The sequence below is a fragment of the Syngnathus scovelli genome, chromosome 18 (genome assembly GCF_024217435.2).
Source record: "Syngnathus scovelli strain Florida chromosome 18, RoL_Ssco_1.2, whole genome shotgun sequence".
NCBI classification, from domain to species: Eukaryota; Metazoa; Chordata; class Actinopteri; order Syngnathiformes; family Syngnathidae; genus Syngnathus; species Syngnathus scovelli.
In genome coordinates this window covers 12,027,891-12,045,801 of record NC_090864.1, presented here as the reverse complement: position 1 = coordinate 12,045,801, position 17,911 = coordinate 12,027,891, and the positions used below count along the sequence as shown (strand labels likewise).

General features: G+C 48.5%; 1 protein-coding gene across 2 annotated transcripts in view; it reads right to left on the bottom strand.

Annotated features, from left to right (window-relative positions):
- Positions 1 to 12,700: 12,700 nt before the first annotated feature.
- Positions 12,701 to 17,911, bottom strand: part of ptprn2 (protein tyrosine phosphatase receptor type N2) — a 59,222-nt gene continuing 54,011 nt past the window's right edge. For both annotated transcript variants that reach the window (XM_049749973.2, XM_049749975.2), the window contains 5 exons: positions 17,714 to 17,880; positions 16,429 to 16,482; positions 15,703 to 15,767; positions 14,417 to 14,490; positions 12,701 to 13,538 (listed from right to left, as the gene is read on the bottom strand). In XM_049749973.2, the coding sequence (XP_049605930.1) occupies positions 13,467 to 13,538; positions 14,417 to 14,490; positions 15,703 to 15,767; positions 16,429 to 16,482; positions 17,714 to 17,880 (432 nt within the window). In that variant the 3' untranslated portion in view covers positions 12,701 to 13,466. The remainder of the gene's footprint in view (positions 13,539 to 14,416; positions 14,491 to 15,702; positions 15,768 to 16,428; positions 16,483 to 17,713; positions 17,881 to 17,911) is intronic.

The window sequence follows — 17,911 nt, the reverse complement described above, 5'->3', positions numbered from 1 at the left end:
TTTAAATTGTACTTTGCTAGGTGTTCGTGTACACAATGTGTTGTGATGACATCTGCTGTGGAGTCTTCACTAAGGCGCTTGTGAGCTGCTCCATAAAACCATACATGTTCCTTGTACTGAGAGCAAGGCTTCCATAGGGTAGTGGTTAGTCCTCTGGGCGTTCACCCCAGCGACCTGGGTTCGAATCTCAGTGGGACTCCAAAATTTTTCACTGATCTAGTCTTCTTGTGAGCTGCTCCATAAAACCATACATGTTCCATGGCCTGAGAGCAACGCTTCCATAGGGTAGTGGTTAGTGCTCTGGGCTGTCACCCCAGCGACCTGGGTTCGAATCTCAGTGGGACCCAAAAATTTTTCACTGAGCTAGTCTTCTTGTCAGCTGATCCATAAAACCATACATGTTCCATAGCCTGAGAGCAAGGCTTCCATAGGATAGTGGTTAGTCCTCCGGGCGTTCACCCCAGTGACCTGGGTTCGAATCTCAGTGGGGCTCAAACATTTTTCACTGATCTAGTCTTCTTGTGAGCTGCTCCATAAAACCATACATGTTCCATAGCCTGAGAGCAAGGCTTCCATAGGGTAGTGGTCAGTCCTCTGGGCGTTCACCCCAGCGACCTGGGTTCGAATCTCAGTGGGACCCAAAATTTTTTCACTCATCTAGTCGTCTTGTGAGCTGATCCATAAAACCGTACATGTTCCTTAGACTAAGAGCAAGGCTTCCATAGGGTAGTGGTTAGTGCTCTGGGCGTTCACCCCAGCGACCTGGGTTCGAATCTCAGTGGGGCTCAAAAGTTTTTCACTGATCTAGTCTTCTTGTGAGCTGCTCCATAAGACCATACATGTTCCACAGCCTGAGAGCAAGGCTTCCATAGGGTAGTGGTTAGTGCTCTGGGCTGTCACCCCAGCGACCTGGGTTCGAATCTCAGTGGGAGCTCGGGTTAGGGTTAGAGTTAAGGTTGGGGTTAGCGCTAGGGTTGGGGTTAGAGCTAGGGTTAGAGCTTGGGTTAGAGTTAGGGTTGGGGTTAGCGCTAGGGCTAGGGTTAGGGTTGGGGTTAGTGCTAGGGTTAGGATTAGAGGTAGGGTTAGCGCTAGGGTTAGGGTTAGAGGTAGGGTTAGTGTTAGGGTTAGGGTTTGGGTTAGAGCTAGGGTTAGAGCTAGGGTTAGGGTTGGGGTCAGCGCTAGGGTTAGGGTCAGCGCTAGGGTTAGGGTTAGAGCTTGGGTTAGGGTTAGAGCTAGGGTTAGAGCTAGGGTTAGGGTTGGGGTTAGCGCTAGGGTTAGGGTTAGAGCTTGAGCTAGGGTTAGCGCTAGGGTTAGGGTTAGAGGTAGGGTTAGAGCTAGGGTTAGGGTTGGGGTTAGAGCTCGGGTTAGGGTTAGAGCTAGGGTTAGAGCTTGGGTTAGGGTTAGAGCTAGGGTTAGGGTTGGGGTTAGCGCTAGGGTTGGGGTTAGAGATTGGGTTAGGGTTAGAGCTAGGGTTAGGGTTTGAGCTAGGGTTAGGAATAGAGGTAGGGTTAGAGCTAGGGTTAGCGCTAGGGTTAGGGTTAGAGGTAGGGTTAGCGCTAGGGTTAGGGTTAGAGGTAGGGTTAGCGCTAGGGTTAGGGTTTGAGCTAGGGTTAGGGTTAGGGTTAGAGCTAGGGTTAGGGTTAGAGCTAGGGTTAGGGTTAAAGCTAGGGTTAGGGTTAGAGTTAGGGTTAGAGGTAGGGTTAGGGTTTGAGCTAGGGTTAGGGTTAGAGCTAGAGGTAGGGTTAGAGCTTGGGTTAGGGTTGGGGTTAGCGCTAGGGTTGGGGTTAGAGATTGGGTTAGGGTTAGAGCTAGGGTTAGGGTTTGAGCTAGGGTTAGGGTTAGCGCTAGGGTTAGGGTTAGAGGTAGGGTTAGCGCTAGGGTTAGGGTTTGAGCTAGGGTTAGGGTTAGAGCTAGGGTTAGGGTTAGGGTTAGAGCTAGGGTTAGTGTTAGAGCTAGGGTTAGGGTTTGAGCTAGGGTTAGGGTTAGAGCTAGGGTTAGAGGTAGAGTTAGAGCTAGGGTTAGAGCTAGGGGTAGGGTTGGGGTTAGCGCTAGGGTTAGGGTTAGAGTTTGGGTTAGGGTTAGAGCTAGGGTTAGGGTTAGAGCTAGGGTTAGGGTTTGAGCTAGGGTTAGGGTTAGAGCTAGAGGTAGGGTTTGAGCTAGGGTTAGGGTTTGAGCTAGGGTTAGGGTTAGAGCTAGGGTTAGAGGTAGGGTTAGAGCTAGGGTTAGGGTTGGGGTTAGAGCTAGGGTTAGAGCTAGGGTTAGAGCTAGGATTAGGGTTAGAGCTAGGGTTAGGGTTTGAGCTAGGGTTAGGGTTAGAGCTAGGGTTAGAGGTAGTGTTTGAGCTAGGGTTAGGGTTAGAGCTAGGGTTAGGGTTAGAGCTAGGGTTAGGGTTAGAGCTAGGGTTAGAGGGAGGGTTAGAGCTAGGGTTAGGGTTGGGGTTAGAGCTAGGGTTAGGGTTAGAGCTTGGGTTAGGGTTAGAGCTAGGGTTAGAGCTAGGGTTAGGGTTAGAGCTAGGGTTAGGGTTTGAGCTAGGGTTAGGGTTAGAGCTAGGGTTAGAGGTAGGGTTAGAGCTAGGGTTAGGGTTGGGGTTAGAGCTAGGGTTAGGGTTAGAGCTAGGGTTAGAGCTAGGATTAGGGTTAGAGCTATGGTTAGGGTTTGAGCTAGGGTTAGGGTTAGAGCTAGGGTTAGGGGTAGTGTTTGAGCTAGGGTTAGGGTTAGAGCTAGGGTTAGAGCTAGGGTTAGAGTTAGTGCGAGGGTTAGGGTTAGAGCTAGGCTTAGGGTTAGGGTTAGAGTTAGAGTTAGAGGGTTAGAGCTTGGGTTAGGGTTTGAGCTAGGGTTAGAGTTAGAGCGAGGGTTAGGGTTTGAGCTAGGGTTAGGGTTAGAGCTAGGGTTAGGGTTTGAGCTAGGGTTAGGGTTAGAGCTAGGGTTAGAGCTAAGGTTAGGGTTAGAGCTCGGGTTAGGGTTAGAGCTCGGGTTAGGGTTATGGCTAGGGTTAGAGCTACGGTTAGAGCTAGGGTTAGGTTGGGGTTAGCGCTAGGGTTAGGGTTAGAGCTTGGGTTAGGGTTAGAGCTAGGGTTAGAGCTAGGGTTAGGGTTAGAGCTAGGGTTAGGGTTAGAGCTAGGGTTAGAGGTAGGGTTAGAGCTAGGGTTAGGGTTTGGGTTAGAGCTAGGGTTAGGGTTAGAGCTTGGGTTAGGGTTAGAGCTAGGATTAGGGTTAGAGCTAGGGTTAGGGTTTGAGCTAGGGTTAGAGCTAGGGTTAGGGTTAGAGCTAGGGTTAGGGTTTGAGCTAGGGTTAGGGTTAGAGCTAGGGTTAGAGGTAGGGTTAGAGCTAGGGTTAGGGTTGGGGTTAGAGCTAGGGTTAGGGTTAGAGCTTGGGTTAGGGTTAGAGCTAGGATTAGGGTTAGAGCTAGGGTTAGGGTTTGAGCTAGGGTTAGGGTTAGAGCTAGGGTTAGAGGTAGGGTCTGAGCTAGGGTTAGAGTTAGTGCGAGGGTTAGGGTTAGAGCTAGGGTTAGAGCTAGGCTTAGGGTTAGAGTTAGAGGGTTAGGGTTAGAGCTTGGGTTAGGGTTTGAGCTAGGGTTAGAGTTAGAGCGAGGGTTAGGGTTTGAGCTAGGGTTAGGGTTAGGGTTAGAGCTAGGGTTAGGGTTTGAGCTAGGGTTAGAGATAGGGTTAGGGTTTGAGCTGGGGTTAGGGTTAGAGCTAGGGTTAGGGTTTGAGCTAGGGTTAGAGCTAGGGTTAGGGTTTGAGCTAGGGTTAGAGCTAGGGTTAGGGTTTGAGCTGGGGTTAGGGCTAGAGCTAGGGTTAGGGTTTGAGCTAGGGTTAGAGCTAGGTTTAGGTTTAGAGCTGGGGTTAGGGTTAGAGCTAGGGTTAGGACTACCGTGTATGGTAGTTTTTTTTTTTCTATTTTCTCCCCTCCCCCCCAAAAAAAAAAAAAAAAAAAAAAAAACTACCGTGTATGGTAGTTTTTTTTTAAACTACCATTTATTGGTAGTTTTTTTTTTTTTTTTTTTTTCCTTAAAAAACTACCATACACGGTAGTTTTTTTTAAACTACCATTTATTGGTAGTTTGTTTTTGGAAGGGGGAAGAAAAAAAAAAAAAAAAAAAAAAAAAAACTACCAATAAATGGTAGTTTAAAAAAAAACTACCGTGTATGGTAGTTTTTTAAGAAAAAAAAAAAAACTACCAATAAATGGTAGTTTAAAAAAAAACTACCGTGTATGGTAGTTTTTTTTTTTTTTTGGAAGGGGGAGAAAAAAAAAAAAAAAAAAACTACCAATAAATGGTAGTTTAAAAAAAAACTACCGTGTATGGTAGTTTTTTTTTTTTTTTTTTGGAAGGGGGAGAAAAAAAAAAAAAAAAAAAACTACCAATAAATGGTAGTTTAAAAAAAACTACCGTGTATGGTAGTTTTTTAAGGAAAAAAAAAAAAAAAAAAAAAACTAACCCTAGCTCTAACCCTAACCCCAGCTCTAAACCTAAACCTAGCTCTAACCCTAGCTCAAACCCTAACCCTAGCTCTAGCTCTAACCCTAGCTCAAACCCTAACCCTAGCTCTAACCCTAGCTCAAACCCTAACCCTAGCTCTAACCCTAGCTCAAACCCTAACCCTAGCTCTAACCCTAGCTCAAACCCTAACCCTCGCTCTAACTCTAACCCTAGCTCAAACCCTAACCCAAGCTCTAACCCTAACCCTCTAACTCTAACCCTAACCCTAAGCCTAGCTCTAACCCTAGCTCTAACCCTAACCCTCGCACTAACTCTAACCCTAGCTCTAACCCTACCTCTAACCCTAGCTCTAACCCTAGCTCAAACCCTACCTCTAACCCTAGCTCTAACCCTAGCTCAAACCCTAACCCTAGCTCTAACCCTAGCTCAGACCCTAACCCTCGCTCTAACTCTAACCCTAGCTCAAACCCTAACCCAAGCTCTAACCCTAACCCTCTAACTCTAACCCTAACCCTAAGCCTAGCTCTAACCCTAGCTCTAACCCTAACCCTCGCACTAACTCTAACCCTAGCTCTAACCCTACCTCTAACCCTAGCTCTAACCCTAGCTCAAACCCTACCTCTAACCCTAGCTCTAACCCTAGCTCAAACCCTAACCCTAGCTCTAACCCTAATCCTATCTCTAACCCAAGCTCTAACCCTAACCCTAGCTCTAACCCCAACCCTAACCCTAGCTCTAACCCTACCTCTAACCCTAGCTCTAACCCTAACCCTAGCTCAATCCCTAACCCTAGCTCTAACCCTAGCTCTAACCCTAACCCAAGCTCTAACCCTAACCCTAGCGCTAACCCCAACCCTAACCCTAGCTCTAACCCTACCTCTAACCCTAGCTCTAACCCTAACCCTAGCTCAAACCCTAACCCTAGCTTTAACCCTAGCTCTAACCCTAGCTCTAACCCTAACCCAAGCTCTAACCCTAACCCTAGCGCTAACCCCAACCCTAACCCTAGCTCTAACCCTACCTCTAACCCTAGCTCTAACCCTAACCCTAGCTCAAACCCTAACCCTAGCTCTAACCCTAGCTCTAACCCTAGCTCTAACCCTAACCCAAGCTCTAACCCTAACCCTAGCGCTAACCCCAACCCTAACCCTAGCTCTAACCCTACCTCTAACCCTAGCTCTAACCCTAACCCTAGCTCAAACCCTAACCCTAGCTCTAACACTAACCCTAGCTCTAACTCTAACCCTAGCTCTCACCCTAACCCTAGCTCAAACCCTAACCCTAGCTCTAACACTAACCCTAGCTCTAACCCTAACCCGAGCTCTAACCCTAACCCGAGCTCTAACCCTAACCTTAGCTCTAACCCTAGCTCTAACCCTAACCCTAACCCAAGCTCTAACCCTAACCCTAGCTCTAACCCCCGCCCTAACCCTAGCTCTAACCCTAACCCTAGCTCTAACCCTAGCTCTAACCCTAACCCTAGCTCAAACCCTAACCCTAGCTCTAACACTAACCCTAGCTCTAACCCTAACCCTAGCTCTAACCCTAACTCGAGCTCTAACCCTAACCTTAGCTCTAACCCTAGCTCTAACCCTAACCCAAGATCTAACCCTAACCCTAGCTCTAACCCCCGCCCTAACCCTAGCTCTAACCCTAACCCTACCCTAACCCTAGCTCAAACCCTAACCCTAGCGCTAACCCTACCTCTAACCCTAACCCTAGCGCTAACCCCAACCCTACCCCTAGCTCTAACCCTAGCTCTAACTCTACCTCTAACCCTAGCTCTAACCCTAACCCTAGCTCAAACCCTAACCCTAGCTCTAACACTAACCCTAGCTCTAACCCTAGCTCTAACCCTAACCCGAGCTCTAACCCTAGCTCTAACCCTAACCCTAACCCTAGCTCTAACCCTAACCCTAGCTCAAACCCTAACCCTAGCGCTAACCCTACCTCTAACCCTAACCCTAGCGCTAACCCCAACCCTAACCCTAGCTCAAACCCTAACCCTAGCTCTAACCCTAACCCAATCTCTAACCCCAACCCTAGCGCTAACCCCAACCCTAACCCAAGCTCTAACCCTACCTCTAGCTCTAACCCTAACCCTAGCTCAAACCCTAACCCTAGCTCTAACCCTAATCCTAGCTCTAACCCTAGCTCTAACCCTAACCCAAGCTCTAACCCTAGCTCTAACCCCAACCCTAACCCTAGCTCTAACCCTACCTCTAACCCTAACTCTAACCCTAACCCTAGCTTTAACCCTAACCCTAGCTCTGACCCTAGCTCTAACCCTAACCCTAACCCTAGCTCTAACCCTAACCCTAGCTCAAACCCTAACCCTAGCGCTAACCCTACCTCTAACCCTAACCCTAGCGCTAACCCTAGCTCTAACCCTACCTCTATTCCTAACCCTAGCTCAAACCCTAACCCTAGCGCTAACCCTAACCCAATCTCTAACCCCAACCCTAGCGCTAACCCCAACCCTAACCCTAGCTCTAACCCTAACCCAAGCTCTAACCCTAGCTCTAACCCTAGCTCTAACCCTAACCCGAGCTCTAACCCCAACCCTAACCCTAGCTCTAACCCTACCTCTAACCCTAACCCTAGCGCTAACCCTAGCTCAAGCTCTAACCCTAACCCTAGCGCTAACCCCAACCCTAACCCTAGCTCTAACCCTAGCTCTAACCCTAACCCAAGCTCTAACCCTAACCCTAGCGCTGACCCCAACCCTAACCCTAGCTCTAACCCTAGCTCTAACCCTAACCCTAGCTCAAACCCTAACCCTAACACTAACCCAAGCGCTAACCCTAACCCTACCTCTAACCCTAGCCCTAGCTCTAACCCTAACCCTAGCGCTAACCCTACCTCTAATCCTAACCCTAGCACTAACCCCAACCCTAACCCTAGCCCTAGCGCTAACCCCAACCCTAACTCTAACCCAAGCTCTAACCCTAGCTCTAACCCCAACCCTAGCGCTAACCCCAACCTTAACTCTAACCCTAACCCGAGCTCTAACCCTAACCCGAGTATGGTTTTATGGATCAGCTCACAAGAAGACTAGATCAGTGAACAATTTTTGGGTCCCACTGAGATTCGAACCCATGTCACTGGGGTGGACGCCCAGAGCACTGACCACTACCCTATGGAAGCCTTGCTCTCAGGCTGTGGAACATGTATGGTTTTATGGAGCAGCTCACAAGAAGACTAGATCAGTGAAAAACTTTTGAGCCCCACTGAGATTCGAACCCAGGTCGCTGGGGTGAACGCCCAGAGCACTAACCACTACCCTATGGAAGCCTTGCTCTTAGTCTAAGGAACATGTACGGTTTTATGGATCAGCTCACAAGACGACTAGATCAGTGAAAAATTTTTGGGTCCCACTGAGATTCGAACCCAGGTCGCTGGGGTGAACGCCCAGAGGACTGACCACTACCCTATGGAAGCCTTGCTCTCAGGCTATGGAACATGTATGGTTTTATGGAGCAGCTCACAAGAAGACTAGATCAGTGAAAAATGTTTGAGCCCCACTGAGATTCGAACCCAGGTCACTGGGGTGAACGCCCAGAGGACTAACCACTATCCTATGGAAGCCTTGCTCTCAGGCTATGGAACATGTATGGTTTTATGGATCAGCTGACAAGAAGACTAGCTCAGTGAAAAATTTTTGGGTCCCACTGAGATTCGAACCCAGGTCGCTGGGGTGACAGCCCAGAGCACTAACCACTACCCTATGGAAGCGTTGCTCTCAGGCCATGGAACATGTATGGTTTTATGGAGCAGCTCACAAGAAGACTAGATCAGTGAAAAATTTTGGAGTCCCACTGAGATTCAAACCCAGGTCGCTGGGGTGAACGCCCAGAGCACTACCCTATGGAAGCCTTGCTCTCAGGCTATGGAACATGTATGGTTTTATGGAGCAGCTCACAAGAAGACTAGATCAGTGAAAAATGTTTGAGCCCCACTGAGATTCGAACCCAGGTCGCTGGGGTGAACGCCCAGAGGACTAACCACTACCCTATGGAAGCCTTGCTCTCAGTACAAGGAACATGTATGGTTTTATGGAGCAGCTCACAAGCGCCTTAGTGAAGACTCCACAGCAGATGTCATCACAACACATTGTGTACACGAACACCTAGCAAAGTACAATTTAAAATGACACTTTCGAAGTACCGTTAAACTTACAAAAGAAGAGCCCTAAACAAAACAGTGCAAGCAAGTGTAAATTGCCGGTTGAAATAGCCGACTGGTTAGTGACTCGAGCTCTTGCTCGGTAAGAATTTGGTTCGATCCCAGGTGCGAAAAAAGTTACTTTGTTGTGCTTTATTTATTTATTTATTCTTTTTTTTTTAAACCTTGTGTAGTGTACCTATTGAAGGTGTACCTACACGTATTGTCATATAAAGCATGATTAAGCTGATTTTTATGTTTTAATTGGCGAATAAAGAAACAAGGAATAAAACACCAGACAACATAAAAGTTTATTAAAAATATCTAATGTGAAATTGCAGTAGATATATTGGATAAAAATATTTAGGCATATACACGTTATTCAAAAACGACTATAAGTGTTATACTACGATACAAGTGTTTACCAGCTCAGTGGCCTGAGAGGAGAGTGTCCGCCCTGAGATTGGGAGGTCGGGGGTTCAACCCCCGGCCGGGTCATACCAGTGACCATTATAACAATGGTACTCATTTCTTCCCTGCTTGGCACTCAGTGTAAGGGGTTGAAATGGGCCCCCCCCCCCCCTGCTGCTCACGATCATTGGGACTTTTGTAAGGCAGGGGTGTCCAAGTCCAGTCCTCGAGGGCCGCGTTCCTACATGTTTTCCAAGTTTCCCTTGTTAAACACACCTGATTCAAATGATCAGTTCATCCTCACGTTCTGCAGGAGCCTGATCATTGAACCAGGTGTGTTTAACGAGGGAAACTTGGAAAACATGGAGGAACGCGGCCCTCGAGGACTGGACTTGGACACCCCTGATCTACATTCTGGCTCACGTTCATTCGCTGAATAGTTGACGCCAGGAGGGAGCAGCAACACGTTCGCTGACTGAACCGTTGATGCACGGAGGGAAGGAAGGCAGGCAGGCAGGCAGTTGACCCATTGACTCGTTCGCCAACGGGAAAGTCCGGATTCGTTCCCTCACTGATCCGTTCTCGCGATGAACTGCAAATGCAAATCACTCACTGACTCATTCACTCACACATCCATTCAGTTGGTGAACGGGAAATGCAATTGACTGACTCGTTGATGAACGGGAAGTGACGTCATTTTCTTCTTCGTTTTGGTTTACGGCGAGGCCACCTCGCCGGCTTCAATGCACTTTACTGACACCTAGTGGTTGAAGTCATATGAACTGAAAAGAACGTATCACCTTAGGTTAGGAAGTGATTCGTTCACTCTCGTTCACTGAAAAGATTTGTTCTTTTGAATGAATCTCTGTCTCTCTCTCCCTCTCTCTCTCTCTCTCTCCCTCTCTCTCTCTCCAACTTGGTGTCGTGAAGCCGCACCAGCATCTCTGGTCCCAGGTCAAAGAGGCCGGCCTCCGAGGGTGGTCTATATCCCGATATGGTGTTGATGATGTGGTCGTCTGTCTGCTCGGGGTCTCCGCACTCGCATGGCGCACTGTCCGCGTAGACGTGTTGAAGCGCCCAACACCAGTGCGGTCCACTGCTGGCGAGGTACTTCGTCTCCTCCTATGGCGCCGTCTCCTGGTTGCCAGATATAACGGTGCATGAGGGAGGGTCCAGCGGCCTCCCACTCCTGCTTCCGAGCTGCTGCCAGCCAGCCAAGCATGCCTGGAGATGTCTTCAGGGATGCAATTGAGCATCTCTTGTGGTACCATGTTGAAGGGGTGGCGTGCATTGAGTCTGCTTGGTGGAGCTGGAGGAGTAGTCGTCGTGTTGTGCAGGATGTGCCGGTTGTAATTGTTGCCTTCATGGCGAGAACGAGGGTGGCAGCCTCTCGACGAAGGCAGGCGGGCGGGCGGGCGGCCGGTCGAGAGGCTGCCGGCGCTATTCCCGCAAGGACAGGCAGGGAGGACACATGGGTGGCTTTCAGGCATCCTGTTATAGTTCGGAGGGCGTTGTTAATTGCCACGAAACTTTCACCCACGAGCCAACACTGACTGCCACTGGCAGTTCGGTCGGGCTGGCTGACAAGCCACCTAGCTTTGTTGCTATTGTTCTACGATGGCTAGCTAGCGAGCGAGCAACAAAGAAACAAACAAACTGCTAATGATGCTCCTGCATCTTTACACGTAAACGCCGGGGAAAAAAATGGTTTGCAATACGCACTCAAAACAGTTCGTCGTCACCGGTCGGGCTTGCTGCACGGTGAACTGGCGTGCCGGCCTACGGTGAATTGGCGTGCCCGCCTACGGTAACCGAGAAAGGTCCATTCAAATCGAACCAAGCGCGTTCCTTGTTTTGACTCGTCGCTGACGCAGCAGAGGTTGAGTTTCAAACCTGAATATCTGTTTTCTTTCAACAATTCGAAGATGTCATGACTGCAGCATCTCACTTGCCCGCCCCTCAAGTCACCTTGCACACCTCGATTGGGTCACAGTTGCTCATTCTTGCACAAATTCAATCTAATTGTTGTTGTCGCTTGCTGTGAATCAAAATAAAGTACAATAATCAAGTGGAATAATCAAGAACTCTGTTTCAATTTTGGAACTTCTTTTAATTGTCGTTGAACAGTTGCAATGCAAGCATACATACAACTTTGCGTTGCTTGGAAAGATGGGAAGAAAGAAAGAAAGATTGACTTTCTATTTTTATTATTTCTAACCAAAACTAAGAAAGATTGAGTTTCTATTTTTATTCCTAACCAAAACTATAATACAGCACTACATACAAATCAAGAAACGGCTCGTATTTTTGTTTGGGATTCCCGGAATTGATCAACGGGAGCATTTCTCATACTGACCCGCAGAGGGCGACACACGGTACACTTTTGCTATCTTATGGTCAAATTCCGGGAACCCAAAACGAATACATATGCGTCATTTCTCATACTGACCAGCAGAGGGCGACACACGGTACACTTTTGCTATCTTATGGTCAAATTCCGGGAATCCAAAACGAATATACGCGTCGTTGTACTTTTGTTTCTCGCTATAGATTCAATTTTTGTTTTAGAATGAAAACAATCAAATTAAATCGCTCTTTTACTTCTTTTAACTTATATCTAACGATATGATGTAAGTGTAGGCTAATGTTAAAGTTTTTTGTTTTTTTGTACAGCTCATTTATTTCTAGCCCAATTTTTTTTTTGTTTGTTTATTATCAGATGTCGGAGCTGTGATTGTTTTTCCAAGCACCTCAGATAACATTTGTCAAATGTCTGGCTCCATCACTCATTCTTCTTGGCATGGAAACAAGTGGATGGTTCGAACCCAGCTCTGTCCGAGTCACGTGCCGTGTTCCACGCGCATTGCCTCCAGGCCGTCATTTTAAAGCAGAAAGTGTCGTCAACCGACCCACCTGCATGGTGGGAAAAAAAAGAAAAAGGCTGCGGACTGCGGTCAGTGCGCAGGTGTGGCAAGATAGCCACCGGGTGGCCCTTTTCAGCATACGAGCAAATGTTTTTCCTGGTGAGCCGCTGACATGGCAACGGTCCTAGTAACAGTTGCCTAGCAACAGCAACCACCACTCCCACAGCCAATCAGCTAAAAGGTGACGACATTGTCATCCCTTTGATGCACTGTCGTTTCCAGCCTCGTACTCGTCTGAGCCCGCGTGGCCCGCCGATTGCAGGCCGACCGACCGACTCCGCCATTTTCCCTCCATCCCGTCACGACGCGTTTATCGGCAACAATGACGCAATAAAGTGTCGCACCCTCAGCCGAGCAAAAGAAATCAATCTGGCTTTGACAATTGCACAGTGCTAGACCAGGCCAGGCCAGGCCAGGCCAGGCCAGGCCAGGCCAGGCCAGGCCTCGGAGCGACACGAAGGCTCGGTCGTGCCGATCTGCTCGCCTTTCAGCGAGCGACAAAACGCACACGCTGGGCTTTTTTTTCTCCATCCCAGGCACTTTTCCAAACAAGCACAAACACTCGGGGATGGCCCCACTACTAATTAATCTTCTGCGACGGGTGTGAAGTCATAGCTAACGACTGAAGCCTCCTCCCTCGTGTGTTAAGTAAGAGCAACGACAAAATGAATGAGCATTTTGGAAATGGGACTTGTCTTGCATCACTCTGCATTTTGCTTGCATTGGGACTGGAGAACGTGGAAAAAAGACAGGACAGTTTGGCTTTTAATTGACCTTTACTATCAATGAAGGTTAGCGCAGAGAGAGACGCAAGAGCTTCCAAGTCATATCATTGTCATGTTGCACAGCATAGCACAATGCATCCGCAATACACAAATACAACAAGCACGTTACTAGCAGAGCACTTCCTAGCCATAACAGGACAAGACGCTACTTCTCCTTCTTATTCGTGGTCACGCGGTGTCCACCAGCGATGGACGGACGGATGGATGCAGTTGTATTGCGAGTCGACTTTTTAGCACGTCCATATTTACGCCAATGCTCGGCAAGGTAAAATGGTTTGAAAAATAAAGAAGAGTCGGTCGGAGATGTGTTCTTGTTTGTCGCTTCCCTGCTAATTGCTTGCTGGAATTGTTCCAAAAATAATGGCCTCTCGGACTCTCACACAATATTTCAATCCATACAGTCAACTGTACGTATCCATACAAGTGTATATGTTTGATTCTTTTTAAATATATACGTATATATTTCTTTACATCTCTAGAAGTGTTCACTCGACATGACGTCAAGGCTCGCCAGTGGCACGAAAAGGGTGCATTCGGGTCCCTACCGTTGATTCATCGACTGACTTGATGACTGCTCGTACCTGAACGCAATCTTTGGCCACTGCGGCCCGCGCACCCAATAAGAGTGCTCATCTATATCTATATATATGGATGAATCTAGATCTAAAGAGAGACATCTTGAGGAAGCAGATGAATAAGAGGAGAGGAGAGACAGGAGAGGAGAGGTGCGCAGTCAACTCATTGAGGCATGGCTTTGAGGATGGCGTTCACCTCCTCGGCCACGGCTGTCAGCGCAAACTCAAACTGCTCCTGGGTGGGGACGGAAGACAAGAGGCCGCCGCAGCATATGTGAAGAAAGAGAGTATTTGTAGCCACGCAGGTGAGCTAGCCTGGCCGGGCGGCTTCGCTTTTGTTTGTCTTTTGTTGCTTTTCCCCTCGAGAGCAAAGCAACAGCGTGATTGATGTTGCCCCCCCCCCCCAACCCACCCCACCCCACAGAGCCGCCGCTGCCGCTGCTGCTGTTTTGCACTCTTTCACTCCCCAGGCTCAGGGGGAGGGGAGAAAAAAAAAAAAAAGCAGCGTAGGAGTGTGCAGGCCTTTAGATGTGTCAACACACAGCGAGGCCCAAAGGGAGATCGATATGCGGCAGCCGCCGGTGGCCGATCACATTTGTCTATTTTTGAACTTGTCAGAAGTATCAAGCCATCTGTCTCTGCCTGCCTGGATTTTGGGTGGCGCTGTTTTAGGGCTAGGCTCGGCTAGTTGGGCTGGCAGTTCAGCCCTCCCCATCGTCGGACATGGTTCGTCTGTGAGCACCCTGAAATGGTGGCCTCAAACCAAAATGGCCAAGCTCAGCTTGTTGACATGCTCATCTCATGATCTTATGAAAGGAAAGCTGCTTCAGTGCAAAATAGCACACGGCTTTTATTGGGATCTCTCCTCTCGTCAACTTTACTTGTAAAATAACTTCAAATTGGAGTAAAAGCAGGGCTTATTCGCTCATACTTGACTGTTAGAGCAAAAAAATTGTTGCTGGCATCCAATAAAACTTTCTTTGTATCAAACAATAGAGGCGTATTTTCTTTTCATCTGACCCACCCTTCCCCACAAGCACTTGAGCTCAAAGGCTTGGAAGAGGGACGGGGCGGGGTGGGGCGGGGCGGGATGGGACGGGACGGGGGTCTTACCTTTGTGTGGACCATTCCGGCTCTCTGGTCTCTCAAGTGCTCCAGGGTAGCGGCAATATCAATCTCTTTAGCACCTGCAACGCACACGCACCACATTGGAAGCGCTTCAAAGCTGGCTAATCCAGCTCACATCTGTCCGGCTCCTCTTTTTCCACGCAAGGCCAATTGTAAATGATTGCATTCATCGCCGGAAAGGTTTGGACGACGGCCTGCCGACGCGTGCGTCTTGATCAAATATCGGGGGGGGGAGGGCGCGCCGCCATGCTGTCTGCACGACTCGCCGAGCGCCTTTCATCGCCACCGACTACGAGGGACGCTCCAAGATCCAGCCGCGGACGTGACCTTTTCTAATGAGCGGCCATTTTGAGTTGGGGAGAGGGCAAAGTTGAGAAGGCAAAGGTCGGAGGGCAAGCGGAGCTATGGGAGGGGGGGATCGTCAAATTGACACAGATTGACCTTTGGGGGTCGGCCGACATCCACAATAGAAGCAAAATCCATTTTGAATGTCACGTCACCACCATCTTGACAAGGCGCCTCTTCGATAATATTACTGCAGTACTGCCCCCTGGTGTTCGTTTATATGTTAGTTTTCTCTCGATTGCAATATTTTGTACAAAATGTATGCCAGAATTTTTTTATTGGTGCATATGGATGTCAACTGTATTAGCAACCAGTACAAACTAAAATGTGGACCATTTTTAAAAAATATATAATCATCGTTTCACCAACAATAATATGTATTTGATCATGTTTCATCAAAGGTGTTTTTAATCAAAAGGTTATGAGTTCAATCTGATGTATTTTTTATGATATAAATTTAGACTGGGAAATGAAGACTTCTCTGTTGTAATTGCTTTTCTGTCATGGTGCGCAATTAGGAATTTGCTTTTTGCCGGCAAGGCTCGGTCCGTGCAAATGGCAACCCTAAGACAATAACGCGGCCGCTGAAAAATCAAGGGGAAAAAATAATAATCCAATGAACACATTGCTTCTATGAAACATTAATGTTCAAACCGCAAACGAATTCAGTTTCATTGGCATGCATGCGCCATCTAAATTCATGCGGCAATTGTGATGCAGGTCGATACGGCGTGACAGCAGCACAAATGACTACTAAATTACTAATGTTCAAATGGCTTCTTTCTTTTTTTTTTGGTCCCCTTGATTTCTCATTTGCGAGCTGGGGGCTTTTGTTCCCCCTCCGACGCATCACCGAGAGCCTCTATGGGAAAGCGACGTGTTGCTATGGCAACGCGAGCAGGGAGTGGAAAAAGCCAAGCGTTTACCTTTTGCCATCCGGTTGAGGACCATGTCAATCAGAATGTAAGTGCCACTCCTGCCAGCGCCGTCGCTGCGGTGAGACAAAGACAAGGAAGGAGGACACACTTGATTCAGAGACGGACGGCGGACACAGCCAACGCAGCCCGGCGTGAATATCATGCTTGAGATTTTTTGGCCTTCATAATCTTGCATGTGTGGTCTGGGCAGGCAATGTCAAAGGGGGAGCTGGGGGAGAGTTGAGTTGAGGGGGAGGCTCTCCACCAGAGGACAAAGGCTTTTCAAATGGTGCACCTCGGGAGCACAGGAGAAGGTTGAGAGACCAGGGGCGGTGTGAAGAACAGCTTTTTTATTTTTTTTATTTTGGAGGGCCTTGCTTTTTTTCCTCTCTCTCTCCAGAGATAGTGTGTTGAAAAGCCTCCCTTTGTGCCCCCTGGCCATTCAGCGGCACTGCATGTTAATTGCAAACAAGGCGTGCACATCTCTTCCATAAAGGAAGGGGGGTGGGGGGGGGGGGGGGGGGGGGGGGGTACGGTGGCTTCATTAATCCACGTCGGGCCGCTACGCATGCATGACTTCACAGCGTAAAAGTGCTCAGGCGGGACAACTTTTTAAGCCTGCCGTGCACTGTCAACATGTCCCTCCCTTCCTCCCTCCCTCCCTCCAAAATAAGAAAAACAAAAGTGGAATTTCAAATTGAATGTTTGTGTCTTTGATGTGCTTGCAATACTTGCCTGCAGTGAACAATAATGGGGCAAGATCGACCTCGGTAGCACTTGTTAACCTTTCTGGAATAGAAGAAGACAAAGAAAAAAAGAAAGTAGGTTATTGAACACTGATTAAGTGTTGGTGGCTATGAAATATTTTCATCTTTCACAACAATGATCAGGTCTTGACAATCCAGACATTCTATCCCAGGTACATATTTATTCTTGAAAAAATGGAATTCACATGATACCATGTGATGACAAAGAGGGCAGCACAAGGACGGCCCAAACGTCCCATGCAAATAAAGCCAGAGGGTCGAGATAGCAAGGAGTGGAGGGCGAGCGAGTGAGAAAGAGAGAGCGAGAGAGAGAGAGAGAGAGAGAGAGTCAGGTTGTGCGCAGGCCTGGCTGAGGAGACACAGTTTCCAATGATCACTTTTGTGACTATGCAACTGGGCTCATATTACTAGCTGCAACATCACAAAAATGACACTGGCAACCGCAAAATACGGCCCAAACCTCAACAAAAATACACACACACACACACACACACACAGATGGGAAAAAAAAAGTGCACTCTAATGCATACAAGCTCATTGGAAGGAGGGGCATAGATGGCAAAGAGAACGCCATCCCCTCCACTTTGCATTAACAAGCATGGGGACACACACACACACACACGCACACGCACGCGCACGCACACGCACACGCACACACGCACGCACGCACGCACGCACGCACGCACGCACGCACGCACGCACACACACACACACACACACACACACACACACACACACACACACACACACACACACACACACACACACACATCCATCCCCAAATCTGATGCATCCATTCTCATTTGTTGTCCCTCCACGCGGGGAGCTCGGGCGAGGTTATCCGCTCGCTAACAAACGCCAAGCATTTTTAGTCAGGCGCCACTCGTTTAATTGGCTCTTTGAATGAGGTGTTCTCTTCCCAAGCCAAGCCAGGCAGTGCGGGGCTGTTAAGTTGCTGCATCGAGGGGGGAGGTGGGGGGGATGCGGGGACAGCAAGGTTGTTAGATTTCCCCCAAAAAATCACCCAAAATTTCAAAAGCATCTTTGTTTAGAAAAAAATCTGGTATCATTAACAAACGTTTCAGAGAAAAAAAAAAAATCTGTTCTGAGTCGAAACAAAATAATGACACATCCCAAACTAGGGGGGATAGGAGAGAAACCTTGTTAGAGCCAGCGAAGGGGAAAAAAAGAAGGGAGGGAGGGGGTGAACGAGCTGAACGGCCATGAGGTCAAAGGTGGCCACGCTACAGTACCTGCGGAAGTCCAAGAGGGTACGCGCCGAGCTGGGGACACCGTGATCCATCCAGGAGAGGAAGTGGAACTGCGTGACGGTGCGCGTCTCATTGGTGTGCAGGTTCTTCAGGTAGAAGCTTCGGACCAGGAAGTCCTCGCACCAGATGTGCTCGGAAACCAGGTTGACCTGCGTGCGCACCGCCGGCCGTTAACGCCGA